The sequence below is a fragment of the Zea mays genome, chromosome 4, assembly GCF_902167145.1.
Source record: "Zea mays cultivar B73 chromosome 4, Zm-B73-REFERENCE-NAM-5.0, whole genome shotgun sequence".
NCBI lineage: Eukaryota > Viridiplantae > Streptophyta > Magnoliopsida > Poales > Poaceae > Zea > Zea mays.
Genome location: NC_050099.1, coordinates 61,637,578 through 61,657,249, shown reverse-complemented (window position 1 = coordinate 61,657,249; position 19,672 = coordinate 61,637,578). Strand labels below are relative to the sequence as shown.

The window sequence follows — 19,672 nt, the reverse complement described above, 5'->3', positions numbered from 1 at the left end:
CGATGTGCGACTACAGGAACAACAAGTGCAAGATCAACCTTCTACCACAACAATGGTGCAGCCCCCAACTCAAGATGAGGAACAAGTACATCAAGATGATGGCATGGATCAAGGGGAGCACAAGAACAAGAAGGAAGGGAGGAGGAAGGAGTACCACAGGCACCTCCAACCCAAATCCGCACCAACATTCAAAGGGATCATCTGGTGGATCAAATTCTTGGTGACATTAGCAAGGGAGTTACAACTTGTTCACGTATTGCAAAATTTTGTGAGCACTACTCTATAAAATGGACGTGAAGAGCACTTTCCTTAATAGGACAATCAAGGAGGAGGTGTACGTGGAGCAACCCCCTGGCTTCGAGGATGACAACAGGGTGATGACATAGAAATTAGAGATGTCCATGATGGGAGAGTTGACTTACTTCCTCGGATGTCAAGTAAAGCAACTCAAGGAAGGGGCATTCCTCTCATCCAAGATATACTAAAGAAGTTTGAGGTGAAGGACGCAAAGCCTGCTAAGACGCCAATGGGAACTGATGGACACTTGGACCTCAACGCGGGTGGCAAGTCAGTAGATCAGATATTATGCTTTTTGTTTGTATATGTGCTATATTTCAATCTGATCCCAAGGAATGTCACCTTGTGGATGTGAAGCGTATTCTTCAATATTTAGTTCATATGCCTTACATCGGGCTCTGGTATCATAAGGGGTCTACCTTTGACTTAATTGACTATTCAGACTTCGACTATGCTGGGTGCAAGGTTGATAGGAAGAGCACATTAGGGACTTGTCAGTTTCTGGGAAGGTCCCTAGTGTCTTGGAGTTCAAAGAAAGAAACATCTGTTACCCTATCCACCGCCGAGGCCGCGTATGTTGCCGCAGGCCAGTGTTGCGCGCAACTACTTTGGATGAGGAAAATCCTCCTGGACTTTGGCTACAATCTGAGAAAAGTCCCACTCATATGTGATAATAAGAGTGCAATCCGCTTGATGGATAATCTCATTGAACACAGTCGCTCTAAGCACATAGACATCCGACATCACTTTTTGAGAGATCACCAGCAAAATGGAGATATCGATGTTTGCCATATTAGCACCGATCACCAGCTAGCCGATATCTTTACCAAGCCTTTAGATGAGAAAAGGTTTTGTAAGTTGCGTAGTGAGCTAAATGTCTTAGATTTGCGGAACTTGAATTGATATATATCATACATGTCTTTCTATGTATTGATCATGTTATTTTAAGTTTAATTATGTATTTTGGTGTTCAAGTTGTAAAGCATCATCCCCGGACCTCACAAGTCCATGTGCAAATGATGCATATGTTTAGGGGGAGGATACACTACAACTTGGCCCTTTGAGACTAACATGTTTGCTTAAGTGGTCTTGGTATAGTCTTAAAGGTGAATGGAAAGGGAAATGGTGAACTTGAACAACGAACAAGGCTTCCACTGCATAATGATATCATGTTCAAGTTGCCCTTGGCGTTCATTGCCTTCTTGCTCTTAATTCAAATTTTTGGTGAGGCAATGAGGTTTAGGGGCCACTAGTTTTTCTGTTTTGGTGCTTAATGCCAAAGGGGGAGAAATTAAGGCCAAAGCAACTGGATCAACTACTAATTGCGAATTTCAAAAACTATTGTGTTAGTACTTGTCTTTTGATCAAAACTCTCTTATTGCAAAACTACTCTCTTGTGGGGGAGAAATCTTAATTATGGGAAAAGGGTGAGTTTTTGGCTTTTGATCAAAACTAGTCTTGAAAATGTTTTGATTTGCTAAAACTAAGTGTTTTTGACATAGAAGTAAGAAAATAAATTTGCTTTGCGAAAATAAACCAAGTGGTGGTAAAATGATACAAATATGCAAAATTCTAGAATTATTCTATTGGTGTTTCATTTGACTTCAATTTGCAAAAGTTGACTCATATTCAATCATGTTAGTACCTCTTTTGTTGCTTTTAGGAGTGTTGGCATAAATCACCAAAAAGGGGAGATTGAAAGGGAAATGTGCCCTTAGGCCATTTCTATTTTATTTTGGTGATTAAATGATCAACACATTGTTTTGGACTAACATCATCTTGTATGAGCATGAGAACAGGTAGTTAAAGCAAATTGAGAAAAATGCACTTCTAGGCTAAAAAATGGGCATACTACAAATCGATGTGGTTCCAAGTAAAAAAGGTATGCTCCTAGCACTTAGTCAATTGTTTTAGGTACTAATAATATTTGTCTAAGTGTTAGGGACTATGTGAAGTCGAGTCAAACGGAGCAAAAGAGAATTGGCATGAAAAAGGAGCATCTGGGATGTTCTGCGTAGCACCAGACGGTCCGGTGCCACCCACCGGACAGTCCGGTGCACAGTCCCGCCGAACGGGCTGCTCTCAGGAAAAGCATATTTCCTCGGCTATAATTCACCTGGCGCACGCCTGCTCGCGCCACCCACTGTGTGGCTCCGCCTCGCGTGGCTCGTGCCCCCGCAGCTCGCGTGCCCGCGTGGCTCTGCCCCTCTACGCGACTCGTTCCTAGCCACACGTTGGCTCCTCCCAAAACACGTGGCTCCCTCTGCACCACACAACATTAAGTCATTCTTGTTTTCAGTCATTGTTCATTCCAAGGAACATTAAGTCATTCTGGAGTCTAGATATTAAGTCATTCTAGTAAACATCTAGGTAACATTAAGTCATTTTTAGTTTGGAGTCATTTTTCATGTTTTCTCAGACATTCCTTTGTTTTTTAGTTCAGTCATTCTTGTTTTTCAGGGAAATATCAAGTCATTTTTAGAAAACATTAAGTTTTTTTGTTTTCAGTCATTTTTCAGAAAACATTAAGTCATTTTTTGTTTTAAGTCATTCCCCATGTTTTCTCAGACATTTCTTATTTTTTCGGTCATTCCAAAATCTAGAAAACTAAGTCATTTTTGTTTTTTCAATCATTTTTCATGTCGATTGGCTAGGTCGGCTCGATCGGGGCGGGCGCTACGGCTCAGGCAGTCGGCTTCGGGCACGGGCGTCGGCTGGCTCGGGCGGGCGGGTGGGCACGCCAACCGGCACGAGGCTGGTTCAGAGGGGCACGTAGGGTGGTCCAGTTGATGGACCGTTGGGTCCATCACTTAGGGTGATGATAGAGGGACTCCAAGTATTACTAACCTAGGTGGTGTTGATTGGGATGAAAACGATGACACGTAAATTGCAACATACCCGACGTAACCAACAAAAGGAGATGTTGTAGAAGATGAGGGACGAGATCTTCAATGCAACACATCCATTTTTCCTCCATTGAAAAATGCACCAAAGCCTGTAGTCCAAGAGAAACCGACCAAGCTGGTTTGGAATCGTCTAAGCTGATCCTGGTTACCCCTATATGCAAAACCAGCTTAGAAGGTTTGGAACTAACTAATCCAGTTCTTCAGCCCGCATCTTCGCCACCTCAAGAGTGACCAATGCACTCCTAGGTAATTTAGCCCATGTTATTTCTTCTATTGTTTCTCCTGTTGTATTTGGAGTTTCTGAGGAGCCACGAGATAATTTGGATGAGGAGATGGTTGATCATGAACTATCCCCATAGCGTTTGGACATCAATATGGTTTATTTCTCATATGAGGGTGATCTTATTGGATATGATGACAGGATGGCTCAATTTAATTTTGCTACTCAAAGTGCTGGCTTCAACAAGTTTGGAGGCACACACTAGCACTTAACATGTTGGTGAATAGAACAATATTGAAGTTTAAAACTTGATACCATATTATCTTTATAAGAAGCTTGGTGGCACAAATGCATAACTAGTCAAGACTAATATGTTGATCAACAACATTGGAAAAGGTGAGCCATTTTTTTTTGTTAAGATCGTTGCATCGATGGAGCTTTACTGTTGGAACATGGCCTGGGTTACCACTGTTTCTTAGTACCGAGGTGCAAGGAAGCTACAACTTCATTTTTTGGCTTTTAGTCGTATTGTTTCTTTATGCTAAGTTGCTAACTATTGTCAAATGTTTTATTCATTTAAAACTATTAAACATACATTAATTTACTATATATATCTAGTGTATTTCTAAATTTATAACAAAAATAAATATCTAAAATAGTTAAAATACCTTCAATTTAGGGTAAAACAAATTTTCATTCCAACCTTATCTCCTCCTGTCCGTACTACTAGCGGTCATTGTCCAGCCATCCTCAGGCAGCTTCGAGTTCCACGACGAGAGCACCGGCAGCCGCACACGCGTTTGTCTCCTCGCCGGACCTTCCCGGCACCGCCGCCGGCTCTCCCTCACGGTCCACTACACTCCACAGCACCGCCGTCGCACAACGACATGGCCTCCTCCGCTACCTATCTCATGCTCGCCAGCGCCCACGCTCCCCTCGCTCCTCTCATAAGGCCACCGCCGATGGCCCTTGTCGCGAGAACCGCCGCAACCTCCATCACTAGGCGCGAAAGAGCCAGTGTCCCTCTGTTAGTCAACCCCGCTGCGTGCCGGCCGGGACTGCGGCGCCGTGGCTGGGCCCATATCTGCAGAGACTCGTCCCTCCAGGGCCCTTCGGGCGCCGATTCTCCTGCTCAGGAGCAAGAGGATCTGAAGAAGAGCGAGGCGGTGTCAGAGGCTGCGGCTCGGATTGCCGGAGGCACTGGCGGGACGTTAAGCGACTGGAGCACGTCGGTGCTCATCTTCGGGATCTGGGCGGGACTCATGTACTACGTCTTCCTGCTCGCGCCTAACCAGACACCAGTACGGGACAATTGCCTGCCTGCTTGCTTTCTGTTATGCTGCTGTGAATGTGATTTGGAATTCGCTTGCTAATTTGTAATTCTTGCTTCCACTCTGGCTGCAGTACCGAGACACATACTTCTTGCAGAAACTTTTAAATCTGAAGGGCGACGATGGCTTTCGAATGAATGATGTTCTTGTTTCTCTATGGTACATTATGGGCCTCTGGCCACTAGTCTACAGTATGTTGCTCCTTCCTACTGGTAGAAGGTAAGAATCAGTTTGTATCGGATCAGTTTTTTGCCCCCTAGATATAAACATGAAATTTTAGGAATTTGGGAAGTATCGGATCAAGATTCAAACAACTTCAAATTGTTTTTTTTAAAATTTGGCATCATTTAACTAGAAATACTCTCCAAACTATTATGCATCACAGATTTATATAACACCAGTGAAATTAACACATCACAGAAGTAGAGCAGGGTTAATACGGTGAACTGATGGTAGGTAATTGGAATGAATTTGAAGACATTTAGGGCTTTGGTGAGCCTAGTGGACAGTGGCGGATCCATGATTCACTGAAGCCCTGGGCCAAATCTATGTGACAAACGTACAATAGAAAATAACATAGTTCAAACATTAAAAATAGAACATGGTGACCTAAATTGGATGCAGATCGGCAGATAAATAAATACTAACCGCGAGTATAAGCCGGGACTGAACAAATTCGTCCATATCATGAAGGCCAGTAACTTTAGTCACCAAAAAGAGCATTGGTGATGTCACCCTGCACTTGAATAACACCTTCTATTGGGGCCATTTGTTGCAAAACAGTTGTGATGATGAGAGGAAGGTGGCCTTCCCTAGTAGCATAACACAACCGAACCAAGAAGAGAAAAACAAGGCCACAAGATATCCACAATATGGGGGGCCATTTTAGTGTGGTTTGGTGTAATTTTAGGGTGGAAGGTGAATTCAACCGAATTTTTTTGGCTGACACAAAAAACCCGAACACCAGTAAAAAAAGAGAAATTTTGCCAAAATTGTGAACTCTACTCAGCTCATGCTTTATGAATGTTTTGTAGGAAACTAGTGATGATGGTTGTGGCCTACTTTCTTGCAGTTTTTAGTTTATTTGTCTGATCCTGAAGCTTTGCGTTAATCTTCTGGATAGTTCCTAAACACAAAGATAGTCTTTGCGTTTGTATCTGACAAAAACTGACCAGCAACAACAACAATGCCATCCCAAGCAAGTTGGGATAGCTGATAGGTGGTGTTGAGCACAAAAAATGACGTGCGGACGGTCCGGCCTTGAGGCTAGACAGCCGTTCGCCGTGGCGGCGTGGACCGTCCGCGCATGCGCATAACCAGTTAAGGTTCCAGATTTCTTGTGAGATATGTTAGGTAAACTGCGGGATTAACTCGAGAATCGACTTGTAATGGGTCCAGACCTCCTCCCTTTATATAGATGAAGGGTTACGGCCGATTAAACTCTCCACAATCGATTCAATCAACTCTACTTATCGTTTTTACCTTATGCATTAGGAGTAGCCTTAGTTTAGCCTCCCTCTACCTCGAATCTTCACCTCTCTTCGGCTCTACGTCGACTAGAGGCGTCTTGGGTGGCCTGCTGACGCCAAGACACACTCTAGGATCTCTCTCTGACGTGCTCCCTCACGGGAGATGAGATCTAGGTCTGCTGCGAAGAAGACGACCCTCTGCGCCACCGCGGACCGTTCGAGCCCTAGGCGCGGACCGTACAAAGGAGCTGCTCCTGTGCCCAGATCGTGGGTCGTCCGGCCCTATGCCGCGGACCATCCGCGCCTCCGTAGAGAGCACCTCCAGGCGGTTCATCTCCCAGTGATTAGCGCCCAGATCGGCGCCAACACACTTTTTGGCGACTCCGCTGGGGATCCAGGTGTCTAGATCTGCTAAAAATCTGGCCCTCAAATGTCTGGTTCCAAAGATCACACCGATATCTCCCCAATCAATATCCGGAAGTCAGCTGTTGAAAGCCTGACGACCAATGAGCAACAACAATACGAAGACTACATGCGTCAAGCGAAGGAGAAATTCTTGTCACAATACACGGTGGATCGCCACCAGAAGGTTGTCAAACATGGAGAGATCGATGTCGCATCTCTTATAACTTCGCTTCAAATACCCAACATAAGTAAATTCGACGACATTCAATCTATTAAACAGTATGTAGATCAGCAGCAGAATCAAATGAAACAACAGATTGAAGGGTTAGAAGAGTCAATTAGAAAACTAACACGTCCGTTGGAGAAATATGTTGCTCCTAGTTTTCCATCATTTGAAACTAATAATAGGATGTCTATGTCTAATAAATCGGCAACAAATAGGGATTCGCAACCCCAGCCATTATATGGTATGCCGATGGACTCATATCCAGGTCAAATACCACCACCGCTGTCCCTGCTTGGCAGATTGGCGCCCTTGGACATGGTTGGATCGTCCGAGCCTTTGCTCGGATCGTCCCGCTTTCCTTGTCGGACAGTCCGGGGCTGCACCAGGACTACCACGTGGCGTCTCGATAGTAGCGAATACAACCGGGCAGTCCGGATTTACCATCGGATAGTCCGGCATCGTGTCGGACCGTCCGATCGCCTGGGCCGGACAGTCCGGATACACATACACTGAACCTACTGTTGCACACTATGCACCAATTTATTACATACCACAACAACAATACATTCCACCCCTTACATATTTAAACCACAACACATCATATGATCACAGGCCGATCAATATTATCGATTGGTCACAGTAAGAAGGTCGACATAGCAACGCCCGACCGAATGAGCCCCACAACCCAGGGTCCAGTGGTCTACCACCGGACGCAATGGAGAAAATTAGGGAAGAGATGGTTGAACTATTTAGAGATAGGCTCTGAGTTAGTGTAGCCAAATTTGGACAACATATCAAAAGCTATATGATCACCGGTTCGACACTGTCCCATACTTGCAAGGGGCAAGGATATCAGAGTTTTCCAAATTTTTTGGTGAAGGTGGTAGAAGCACACACGAACATGTAGGCCAGTTCCTAGCACACCTAGTAGAATTGGCCGATGGGAAAGCCTTTTTTGTGTTCGTTTATTTTCATTATCCTTTACTGGTACCGCTTTTGCATGGTACGCCGTCCTGCCTCCTAATTCTATTGATTCCTGGAATGATTTAGAAAGTAAGTTTCATGAGCATTTCTTTTTCGGGGAATATGAATTAGGGTTGGCTGATTTGGCTTCAGTCCGACAAGGACACGAAAAATCGGTTAATGATTATATCTGAAGGTTCCGGGACACTAGAAACCGATGCTTCCAAATCCATGTCGCAGACAAAGAGCTAGCAGGGGTGGCTTTTAATGAATTGCTATGCTACTTAAGAGACAAATTGGATGACACTCAGTTCTTTTCAGTAGCTTAGCTACATCAGCGGGCTTTGGCCTATGATAGTCAATGTAAAGAGACATTAAAATCAGCCGGCCATACTATACATCTGGTGGAGCCTGATAATTTGAATGTCGAATCCGCAGATATATGTACCGCTAAACTTATTTGGCCAACAAAGGCCAAACCTTTACCTTGTTCTTCTTTACAGTCGGTTCAAAGGAATCGACAAGAAGTTAAATTTACTTTTATTGTTGCTAAGTGTGATAAAATATTTGACGAACTAGTGAAAAGTGGCAACATTAAAGTAACTCATAAGCTTCCTCTAGCTGAATTAAAGAGACGTGCTTACTGCAAGTGGCATAATTGTTTTTCCCATCCCACTAATGATTGTAACGTTTTTCGTCGATAGATACAATCGGCCATAAACGAGAGTCGGTTGAGATTTCAGGAGATGTAAGTAGACACACAACCATTTACTGTCAATGTAATAGAACTAGCAAGCAAAAAAGTCTTGGTTCGGCCGGAAGTGGCCGATAAAGGCAAAGACAAAAACATTGTCATTGGTGATACTCGCACGTCAAATCTGTCACAAGGAGGGATTGCTCGAAAAGCACCGGACAGGAAGACTAACAAGTCCAGAGGCGACGGGGGGCAAGCTCAATCAAGCAACCGAGTAAAGCTCCCTGACTCGAGCATCGTGGACGGTCCGACACTTGCGCGCGGACGGTCCGGTGCTCAAGCAGACGGTCCGGCTGACTTAGTTGGACAGTCCGCCCATGGCCAGGGGTGTCGGCCTCCACACAAAGCGCAAAAGGGGACGTAGGGGCAAAGTACATATAATGCACATGGTTGGCTGGTCAAAGCTGGTCCTACTTTTGATCAATTGCTCTCCAAATATTTTAGCAAGAAGGCCATTCTATGCGATCGGCCAACAAAGAAACCCCAATCACCCGCTAAAACAAAACAACCGAATAAAACAGCCCGAAGGGCGACACAGCAAGCATCACCTATTCATCCAGTGATGCCAGGATACTTTCCACCCGTCTACTCATCGTCGATATATTGTCCTGTTCAAATGTGGAATGGTACGACGATGAAACTGTGGTACATTTATAGTCCCTTTGCCTATTCAGGCTGGAGGCACCTCCATTCTATACCTTTTGACCCATTTATTAGATGGTCATGGCCGAGAAAGATGCAATCCGAAACGGCTTGAGCTCTTTTGAATGATCACCGTATTGGATTGAAAAGCCGATGACTTGCATTAGGCTTAGTTGTTACTTCGAGAACAAGATGACTTGTGAGATCTATTGTTTCCCAAAGAGTGCTGGCAGTGCATATGCTTTTGGTTCGTCAACCTCCACCAAAAGGGGGGGCATATGTTGAGCATAAAAAATGATGTGCGGACGGCCCGTGGTCCGGACCGTTCGCCGTAGCGGCTTGGACCGTCCGCTCGTGCGCAGAATCAATTAAGGTTCTGGATTTCTTGCGGGATTTGTTAACTAAACCTGCGCAATTAACTCGAGAAGGTATTGACATCCTCCCTTTATATAGATGAAGGGTTACATCCGATTAAACCGCCCACAATCGATTCAATCAACTCTACTTATCGTTTTTACCTTATACATTAGGAGTAGCCCTAGTTTAGTCTCCCTCTACCTCGAATCTTCACCTCTCTTCGGCTCTACGTCGACTAGAGACGTCTTGGGTGGCCTGCCGACGCCAAGACACACCCTAGGATCTCTCCTACCCGACGGGGTCCATCCCGGGAGACGAGATCTAGGTCTCCTGCGAAGAAGACGACCCTCTGTGCCATCCCGAACCGTCCGAGCCTCAGGCGCGGACCATCCGGACATACACAGAGAAGGAGCCGCTCCTACACCTAGGTCGCGAACTGTTCGACCCTGTGCCGTGGAGAGCACCGCTAGGCGGTTCATCTCCTAGTGATTGACGCCCAGTTCGGCGCCAACAGGTGGTCTGACCAATGATGATCCTAACCATGAAAATTTTCTGTAGTTTCTTTTGCATGCTACAATAATGGCACCTTGTACTGTAAGATGATTTAAAAAATTATCTTGTGTGCAGACAGTGATACGTGACGTCTTCTTTATTTTGTGTAAATAACACAACAATGAACAAAGTTTTTGTCCAGCATGTTGTTGAACTAGTCTACAGTGTGTTGCTTTTTCCATTGAAAGAAGGTAAATCAATCTGCGAATTTGTAATAAACAAAATGTTCACTTTATTTGACTGCTAAAGTTGTACAAAAGCACCACATAATATTTCATCTATTGAAGGGAATGGCTCGCGCCTCCTCGGGTCCTGCGCGCGACCCTTCGTCTCCCGCGCGCGACCCCTCCACTGCCCACAGCACCGCGCCTCCCAACGGTCCGGTTGCCTACCACCCAACTCCGGCCGCCGTACACTCCATAAACGGCGGCGCCGCAGCCCCCCTCCGCCCGGAATCGTCAACCTCCGCCACCCAGGCACGTTCGGTTGGCCGCCATCCCGCTCCGGCCACCATCCACACCATATACGGCGCCGCCACTGCATCTCTCCGCCAGGTCGCCTCACCATCGGCCCCTTCCTCCCCTTTCCCAGAATCGTCAACCTCCGCCACCCAGGGGCGATCCAAGTTCCAGAGATGGAATGAAGGTGCGGCGGGTTCCCCAGACGACGGTCTGCAGCCACGTTCTTGGGCTGGCCGGCCTCTGTTCAGTGATACTCTGCTTCACCCGCGGGTTCCTCTTGTTCCAGCACTGACTGCTTCGTCTCCAAGGGAGCCCTCCCCACTTGAGACCGGGACGTTGAACCCTCATCACGAGCATCAACATCACTGGTTTCGTGGGTTGGAGAGTGCGCCGGAGACAACACTTGGTGGTTGGACCAGAGTTGAATCAAGGAAGGCGAAGAAGCGTCGCCTTCGTGCACTGCGGGCACGTCGCCCGGTGCCAAATGACTTGAAAGGTCGCTGTTTCAATTGCTTCGCGGATAATCACCTCGCTGCTTTCTGCCACCTTGAGCCAAGGTGTTTTCGTTGCAAGACAGTTGGTCATCGCTCCTACTACTGCCCCGGGCCTGTGAAAGCTGACAGGAAGGTTCCTGTACATCGACGGCTGTTGAGAGGAACGGTTTGGAACAGACTTTCGACAGTTGAGCCAACGATCGCTGATCGTGTTCCGCAGTATCAGTTGCCTCGGGTCCCGGTCTGGAAGAGACTTCAGCCTTCTGTGCCCCTTTCATGCAAGAAGAAGGTCTGTATCTGGCGTAGAATCTCCCCTCCAGGCATTGAGAAGGGTCCAGCACATCACATGATGATAGCAGGGGGAGTGGATGCACATGGTTCTGATTCTCCACCCAGGGAGGTTGGAGCTGCGGCTAGGTCGGCTTCGCTGGGCACCCTCCCGCCTCGCCCGCGACGCAGGCGCCATCGGAAGCGCAAGTCATCTTCTAGGGGTGGTTCTGATCCGGGTTGGATGCAATCTGATCAACCCGGAAATGACGAGGCCCCTCTGACTGAAACTGGGTCAGCGCATCATCAGCAACCTTGTGTGATTGGTTGGAACAGTTTGATGGAAAAAGCAGAGGAGGACTTGAAGTTCGCAGTATCTATCTTTGTGGTCAGTGATGTGCCTGTGTCAGATGCTGATATTGCAGATGCGGTTGCTCAAAAGCTTGAAGTCAGTTCTGATTCGCTAATTCTGAGGAAACTGGCTCATGGACATTTCCTACTCATGCTTCCCTCCCTGCAGTTTGCTGACCAGTTGACAGTGAGATGGAACACTATTCGTGCAGGCGCTTTTTCCCTGCATTGTAAAAAGTGGTCCAAGTTCTTTGGGTCTTCGAGTGCAAGTTTGCCTATCCCCGTGGAATTTGAGCTACGTGGCATTCCAATACATGCCTGGGAACTGACCACTGTCCAACAACTTTTAAATCCTTTTGCTTGGGTCCAGGAGGTGCATGATGATACTTTACAACTCAAGAATTTGGATGTCTTTCGTTGTTACGGTTGGTGTTATGACCTGGCTTTAATCCCTCAGACTAGAGACCTCTGGATTACCGAACCTCTGGGAATTGGACCAGGTGTTGGTAGGCTAGCTCTTGCCTATCATGTTCAGATTAAAGTGTTGGTGGGACAACGTGCTGTTCCAGATCCCACCCAGGTCCCTTCTGATTTGGATGATTCTGCACGGCGGAGGAGGCGCTTCCGTTCACGTTCGCCACCTGGGGACCGTGATGGTAGGAGGGGCTCTGCAGATGACGGTGTGCATAAGGGCAGACGATCTGCTCTTCAACGTCTAGGCCCAGGGTCTGCGGTTCAGCCTAGGGAAGAAGACTTGGCTGCTGTTCGGGCATATTCAGTGCTTGGTTCCTCCCCACCTCAGGCGAGCGCGGACCATCACCTTGCGGTTCTTCAGGCCTTGGATGTGGAAGTCCCATGGACTCCATCTGAGGCCTTATTATTGTCTCCTCCGGTTGAGGCTGTCATGTCTACTACTGCTATGTTGGGGGCCATGGCTCCGGGCCCTGAGCATATCCAGGGTCCCTTGGACCCTGTTGATGAGCCAGGGACCGTGGAGCAGCTGGCGCCCAGTACTGAGGATTCTATAGCTGTCACCTCTATTCCTTCCACGAATTTACCTCTGCTTACTTGGGAAGAGGATAGACTTGGTGCTGCTGTGGTTCCAGACATTGTGTCTAACCAGGGTATTCCTCACCCTGTTGAGAGGCATAGGTCTGTTGAGCCGCAGGATGCTGCCATTAATCGCAGAGGTGGCCTCCCTTCCAACCTTCAGGTATATTTTAGGCGAAAGCGTCACTCTAAGAAATGTTCTGCGCCGGATGCGCCTGCTGTTTCTTTCAATGACCTGGAGAAAATCATCAAGCCAGTGGTACAGCTGCTGCCCATGCCGGTTGCCAAGATTAGAAGCAGTAAGACTGTTGTTGTTGTGCCTCGTCGGAGTAGGAGGGTGGCTGGTGTCAAGCCTTGTTCTCCAGGTCCGATCATCACTGAAGCCCAAAAGAAAGTCATCAGGAGTCTGGGTCTCGCAGCCACGGAAGAAGCCATTGATCAAAAAGCTCAAGACAACTATTTTAAGCTGTTCGAGGGGCGCCTCACGGACTCTCATCTTGCTGCACTTGCTGCTATTTTTGGCTGGCAGGCTGAGCGATTTGATGATTCCAGCAGCCCAGTTCTCCTGGCAGGCTGTTAATTCCTGCTGTCCTTGGTCGTGTTTATTTGTTTTTCAATGAATCTATCAAACATTCTTGTATGGAATGCCCGTGGCCTTAATAATAAGGCTAGGCGAGATTATGTAAGAGACACAATTCTATCCTCCAAAGCTGATATTATTTGCCTCCAAGAGACTAAAGTGGCGTCGTTTTCTTCCCATCTGCTCCTATCTGTGTGTGGTTCAGATTTTGATAAGTTCTTGACCCTGCCTGCTGTTGGTACTCGTGGTGGCATTCTAATTGCATGGAAGGGAGCAGTTTGTCAAGTCATCTCCTCTCGTATTGATAATTTCTCGGTTTCAGTTCAGTTTGCTGGGATGGATGGTATGAATTGGTGGTTCACTGGTGTTTATGGTCCGCAGGAAGATGATAGAAAAATTCAATTCCTTCAGGAGCTTCTTGATTTCAGAACCCTCTGCAGTGGTCCTTGGCTGTTGACTGGGGATTTTAACATGATCTATCAAGCTGCTGACAAAAATAATGCTAACCTGAATAGAGCTTTGATGGGCAGATTTCGAAGGTTTCTTGATGACTGCCTTCTTAAGGAAATTCCACTGCATGGTCGCAAATTTACATGGTCAAATGAAAGGTCTTCTCCAACTCTTGTACGACTTGATAGGGTGTTCTGTTGCAATGATTGGGAAGATTTCTTTCCTAATTCGTTCTTGCAAAGTGCATCCTCGGGGGTGTCGGACCATTGTCCTCTTATTCTCAGCCTTAATGTCCAAACCCATAAGAAGAGGCGTTTTCACTTTGAAAGTTATTGGCCCAAATTGCCGGGTTTCCTTGAGGCTGTCAGCCATAGCTGGAATGCTCCGGTCTCCACTGCTTGCCCTGTTGAGGGTATATTCTTAAAACTGCAGCGACTTAGCAAGGGGCTGCAAAAATGGAGCCATCACAAGGTTGGTAATGTAAAGCTGCAACTTGCTACTGCTAAGGAAATTCTGCACCGCCTTGAGATTGCCAGGGACAATAGAGTGCTCTCACCCGGGGAGGAATGGCTTAGAAAAAAATTGAAACTGCATTGCCTCGGTTTGGCATCATTGGAACGCACTATTGCGAGGCTTCGCTCTCGCATTTTGTATCTACAAGAGGGTGATGCAAATACTTCTTTCTTTCATCAGCAAGCCCGCTACCGCAAGAAAAAGAACTTTATTGCAAAATTCCAGGTTGAGGAACGTATTGTCACCTCACAGGAAGAAAAACAGCAAGCAGCCTTGGATTTTTATGATAACCTGCTAGGTACAGCTGAACATAGGGACTACACCCTGGACCTGCACAGCCTGGGCATTCAACAACATGATTTGGGGGATCTTGAGCTTGTTTTTTCTATGGAGGAGGTTTGGTCAGTTGTAAAAGATCTGCCTTTGGACAAGGCTCCTGGGCCAGATGGTTTCACAGGTCGTTTTTATAAGGTTTGCTGGGATATCATCAAGGAGGATATGATGGGTGCTTTGCTTGCTGTGCAATGTGGGCATGTCTCCAAACTCAAACTCCTCAACACGGCTTTTATCACCCTCCTGCCTAAGAAGGTGGATGCCCTGCTGGTCAAGGATTACAGGCCAATAAGCCTTGTTCACAGCTTTGCTAAGTTGGTGACCAAAGTGCTAGCAGCTCGGTTGGCACCCCACCTGCCAAGTATGGTCTCTATCAACCAAAGTGCCTTTATCAAAGGAAGGAGTATACAAGACAATTTCCTACTGGTGCAGCAACTTACCAGATCATTACACCACTCAAAAGAGCCTCACATCCTGCTGAAGTTGGATATTTCAAAGGCCTTTGACTCGATATCCTGGCCATTCCTGCTTGACATGTTACAACACTTGGGTTTTGGTCGAAGCTGGTGCAACCTTATTAGTCTGTTGCTTTGCACTTCCTCTACACGGATCCTTGTCAATGGCGAGCCTGGGGAATACATTCTGCATCATAGGGGTCTTCGGCAAGGCGATCCTTTGTCCCCCATGCTGTTTATCCTTGTCATGGAGGCTTTGAATGCTATGGTCAGTTATGCTTTCAGGGAACATATGCTGCAGCCGATTGCAAATCAACATGCCAAACATTGTATCTCCTTTTATGCTGACGATGTTGTTTTGTTCATGCGGCCCTCTCATCAGGATATCTCAGCAATTATCAGCATTTTAGACATCTTTGGTCATGCTACTGGGTTAAAAACGAACATCTCCAAAAGTTCTGTTACACCCATTCAATGTGGAGCGAATGAGCTGACCACCATTTCTGCCTTATTACCATGTGCTACAAAAAATTTTCCCTGCACTTACTTGGGGATTCCTCTATCAATCCATAGGCTTGCTAACTCTGATCTCCTGCCGCTTGTTGATAAAGTTGCTGATAAACTTCCAGGATGGAAAGCTAATCTTCTCAGCCGGGCTGGTCGTCTTGTCATGGTTAAGACAGTGTTGTCTTCTGTCCCTATCTATCTTATGCTTGCTTTAGAACTCCCTAAATGGGTTTTTAAGGCAATCGATAAGAGGAGACGAGGCTTTCTTTGGAAGGGGCAAGGTGATGCAAATGGAGGTAACTGTCTCGTGTCCTGGGAAGCTGTCCAGCGGCCTCTCAAGTATGGTGGTCTGGGTATTCTCAACCTGGAGATGTTTGGATGGGCCCTACGTGCCAGGTGGCTTTGGTTACAAAAGACTGACGCGTCAAGGCCATGGGCTGGTCTCCCTATCCGAGTGCACCGTAATGCAAAGGCCCTCGTTGATGTGGCTATTACCTCAGTGGTAGGCAGTGGTGAATCTGTGAAGTTCTGGTCTGATCGTTGGCTCCTTGGTAAAACTGTGGCTGAACACTGTCCAACCCTTATCCAAGTGATTTCTAGAAGGGCTTTAAAGCGAAGAACAGTAGCTGAGGGGCTCACAAATCGTCAATGGGTGTCAGATATTCGGGGAGGATTGTCTGTAGCGGTACTAGTAGAGTATCTGCAGCTATGGAACTTGGTTGATGGGGTAGTTCTGCAACCTGACATCGCAGACCAACACATCTGGCGCCTCTCTGCTCATGGTACTTATTGTAGCAAATCGGCCTATGATGCTCTCTTTGTTGGCTCTATCCCTTTTGGCCCTTGGCGACGTGTCTGGAAGACCTGGGCCCCCTTAAAATGCAAATTCTTTGTATGGTTGGCAATCAAAAACAGGGTTTGGACAGCTGATCGACTTGCAAAAAGAGGTCTGCCCCATCCAGTTGCTTGCCCTCTGTGTGATCAGGCTGAGGAAACCATCCAGCATATTCTTGTCTCCTGTGTGTTCGCTCGGCAGATATGGACGTCCATGCTACACAATTTAGGCCTCCTTGCCATTGTGCCTCAGCATGGATGCACTCGTTTCTCAAATTGGTGGTGCCAAAGTATCAAGAAAGTGGAGAAGAGTTTAAGAAAAGGTCTTAATTCCTTGATCATTTTGGTTGCTTGGGAGATTTGGAAGCACCGTAATGCTTGTGTTTTTGAGGGGGTTGTGCCCTGCACCCAGCGAGTTCAGAGTGCTGTGATTGAGGAGGGCAACGTCTGGTGTTTGGCTGGTGCATCAGCTCTGCAGGACCTCCTGCTGCGCCAGCTCCCTAGGGGACCTTAGCAGTTTTCCTGCTGGTAGTCGTTTTTTGGTCGGGTTGTTACCTTGTGTGTGTGTGGTGCGTTGTGTTATTGCCGGAGGGGTCTCGGCCTAGGGGCCTTTGTAATTAGGGGTTGACATGTCTTGTCTCTCCTATGTTCTTTTTTTCTTCTTAATTTAATGACACGCAGCTCTCCTGCGTTTGTTCAAAAAAAAAAAAAAATTTCATCTATTTTTTAGTCCTTTTGTGGGATTTGTCTCATGTATTCATCTCAAATTCGAAAAATAAATTTATGCTACACCCTTTTACTAATGCTCCTAATTGTTTTTTGTTTAGAATAATATTGTATTGATTTTGCTCATAGCGCACGCGCACACTTGTTTTGGGCAATTTGTATAATGCATGGGGTATTATTTTTGAGATCATGGGGAGTCCCTACTCCCCTTGTTAAAAAAAGCCTCGACCTGCAGGGTAAGACCACCCTGCGTTAAGAAGACGACCTTCTCACGCAGGTCCAGTTTTTTTTAACCCGGCCTAAAATTCGCTCCCATGGGGAGCAAGCTCAGGATCTGAGGAGTACACCTAACCAACTAAGCTAGAGGCTCTTTCGCCCCTTGTTTTATCCATGTTGTATTTGAAGGTACACGCCACCTTTGTGTCCTATTGTCTTTAAGGAAAGCTAGACTAAGTGTTCTGTTCATACAAACACTGGTACATAGATGGCCTCATTGTCTGTCACATTTCAGTCATTCAATAGATTACATTTACATCTACTTGCTAATAGAGGCCTTTGTGTTACATATTATGCACTATATTGTACATTTGTGGTTCTTTCACAAGCTTAAGACTAGTAGAGTACATTTGCAAAGGAGAATTGAGACTGCCAGAATTTTGGAATTGACTGCAAATGGATGATCATTCGGAAACATAAAAAGTGAATATACTTATGTCCAAAATGTTGAGAAACTAATCGTGATTTTGCACTAGCATTTTTCTCCTCGCCAGTTTTCTTAGTATACATATAATAACAAAATATGTGATTGTAGCAATAATTATTTTCTATGATTACTGTCTTCAATATTATTTTTTGTAACAATAAAATTGTATTGCAGTTCCAAAAGCAAGATTCCTGTGTGGCCATTCCTGGTTCTTTCATGCATCGGAGGAGCATATGCTTTGATTCCTTACTTTGTCTTATGGAAGCCTCCTCCACCTCCCATTGACGAAGATGAAATTGGACAATGGCCATTAAAATTTCTCGAGTCAAAGTTAACTGCAGGAGTAAGTTTTAGTTTTATTGTATTACATTTCAACCACTATTTGCTAATTATTGACTATAATTCTCTCATGTCACAGCTAGTGTTTGCCCTGGGCATTGGACTGATCATATATGCTGGCAAAGCTGGTGGCGACGATTGGAAGGAATTCATTCGATACTTCAGGGAGAGCAAGTTTGTAAGTTATGCAACATGATTCAGTGTTATATCTAGAGTAAATGGCTGCACATGATATCATGTATTTAATATTTACACTTCTTACATGTTCTTGCATTTGAGTTAGTTGTTGCTTTAACAACCCCTAAACAATCTTGCTATTCAGTGTGATCACAAATACAAACATGTTAAAAGTTTAAAATTTTAAAATAGTTACTGATCAAGTTTCCTCTATCTTATAAAGTTCAAAGATCATAAGTGAATATGTTGATCATACCATAATTTGATTACATGCCATTGCCACACATTTCATTACTATGAATCTAATTAGTGTGTGGGTGTCAAGTTAATTTTCTATTTCTTTTATGTCACGTGCCAGATCCATGCCACCTGCCTTGATTTTACTTTGCTATCAGCCTTCTCACCATTTTGGGTCTATAACGACATGACAGCAAGGCGATGGTAAGCACTAATGTTTAATATTGTGTAGAGAAGTTGCATGATAGACTTTGCAATGCCTAAGTTAAACATTGCAATAGAAACATGCATCGCATGCGATTAATTAGCACTTGCTTAACAGGAAAAATGGTTCATGGCTTCTGCCGCTTGCACTGATACCTTTTGTGGGGCCCTCACTGTATCTTCTACTGCGCCCATCACTTTCTTCCTTGCTGGAAGCATCTGCTTCAGCATCTGATGAGTTCAAAAAATAATTGGTATCTAACTCAGAACTGATGGAGAATTTGGTTGTGAGCACATGACATGGGTAGAGAAATGGTTATCTGGCAACTGCATTTGTTAGCCCAAATGCTATGTCAATTGCTGATTTGGAGGAAATCCACAATTTTGCATGCCACCTCCCTGTTCAAAATGAAAGGACCCAATGAGATCCTGACAATGAAGATATTGTCAGTATTATCATCACCTGGGTGCCTCACAAATTTTGTCAGTGTTATATTTATGTGTAATCCACAATTTTTTAATCACTGATGAAGCAGTGTAAGTATGCAACAAACTACTAGGATATTATACTTGTATACATAGGTGGTTCAGAGTATAGAATATTTTGCTCCTGTTACAGTGGAACGTAATAAGCCAAAGTAGTATCACTACACCTTTGAAGCACGAATTTCTTCGTGTGTCGCCCTCCCTCCCGTGCTAATAATGCAGTGTATGTATGCAACAAACTACTAGGATATTATATTTGTATAAATGGAGATGAAATCCAATAGAAAATCGTTGGAGCATAACCCCTTTAGCGACGCGTCATATTGGAACTCGGGTATGATGTTCAATGGGTAATGGCCAGGCCGTCACCCCTTGGTGGCGCG

General features: G+C 45.6%; 1 protein-coding gene across 1 annotated transcript; it reads left to right on the top strand.

The window, feature by feature from the left end:
* Positions 1–4,110: 4,110 nt before the first annotated feature.
* On the top strand, positions 4,111–19,591 carry LOC100277966 (uncharacterized). The gene is made up of 6 exons (NM_001151399.2): positions 4,111–4,724; positions 4,828–4,973; positions 18,021–18,189; positions 18,265–18,363; positions 18,721–18,803; positions 18,922–19,591. The coding sequence occupies exons 1-6, from the start codon at positions 4,311–4,313 to the stop codon at positions 19,052–19,054; spliced, it is 1,044 nt and encodes a 347-aa protein (NP_001144871.1). The 5' UTR covers positions 4,111–4,310; the 3' UTR covers positions 19,055–19,591.
* The last annotated feature ends 81 nt before the right edge of the window (positions 19,592–19,672 follow it).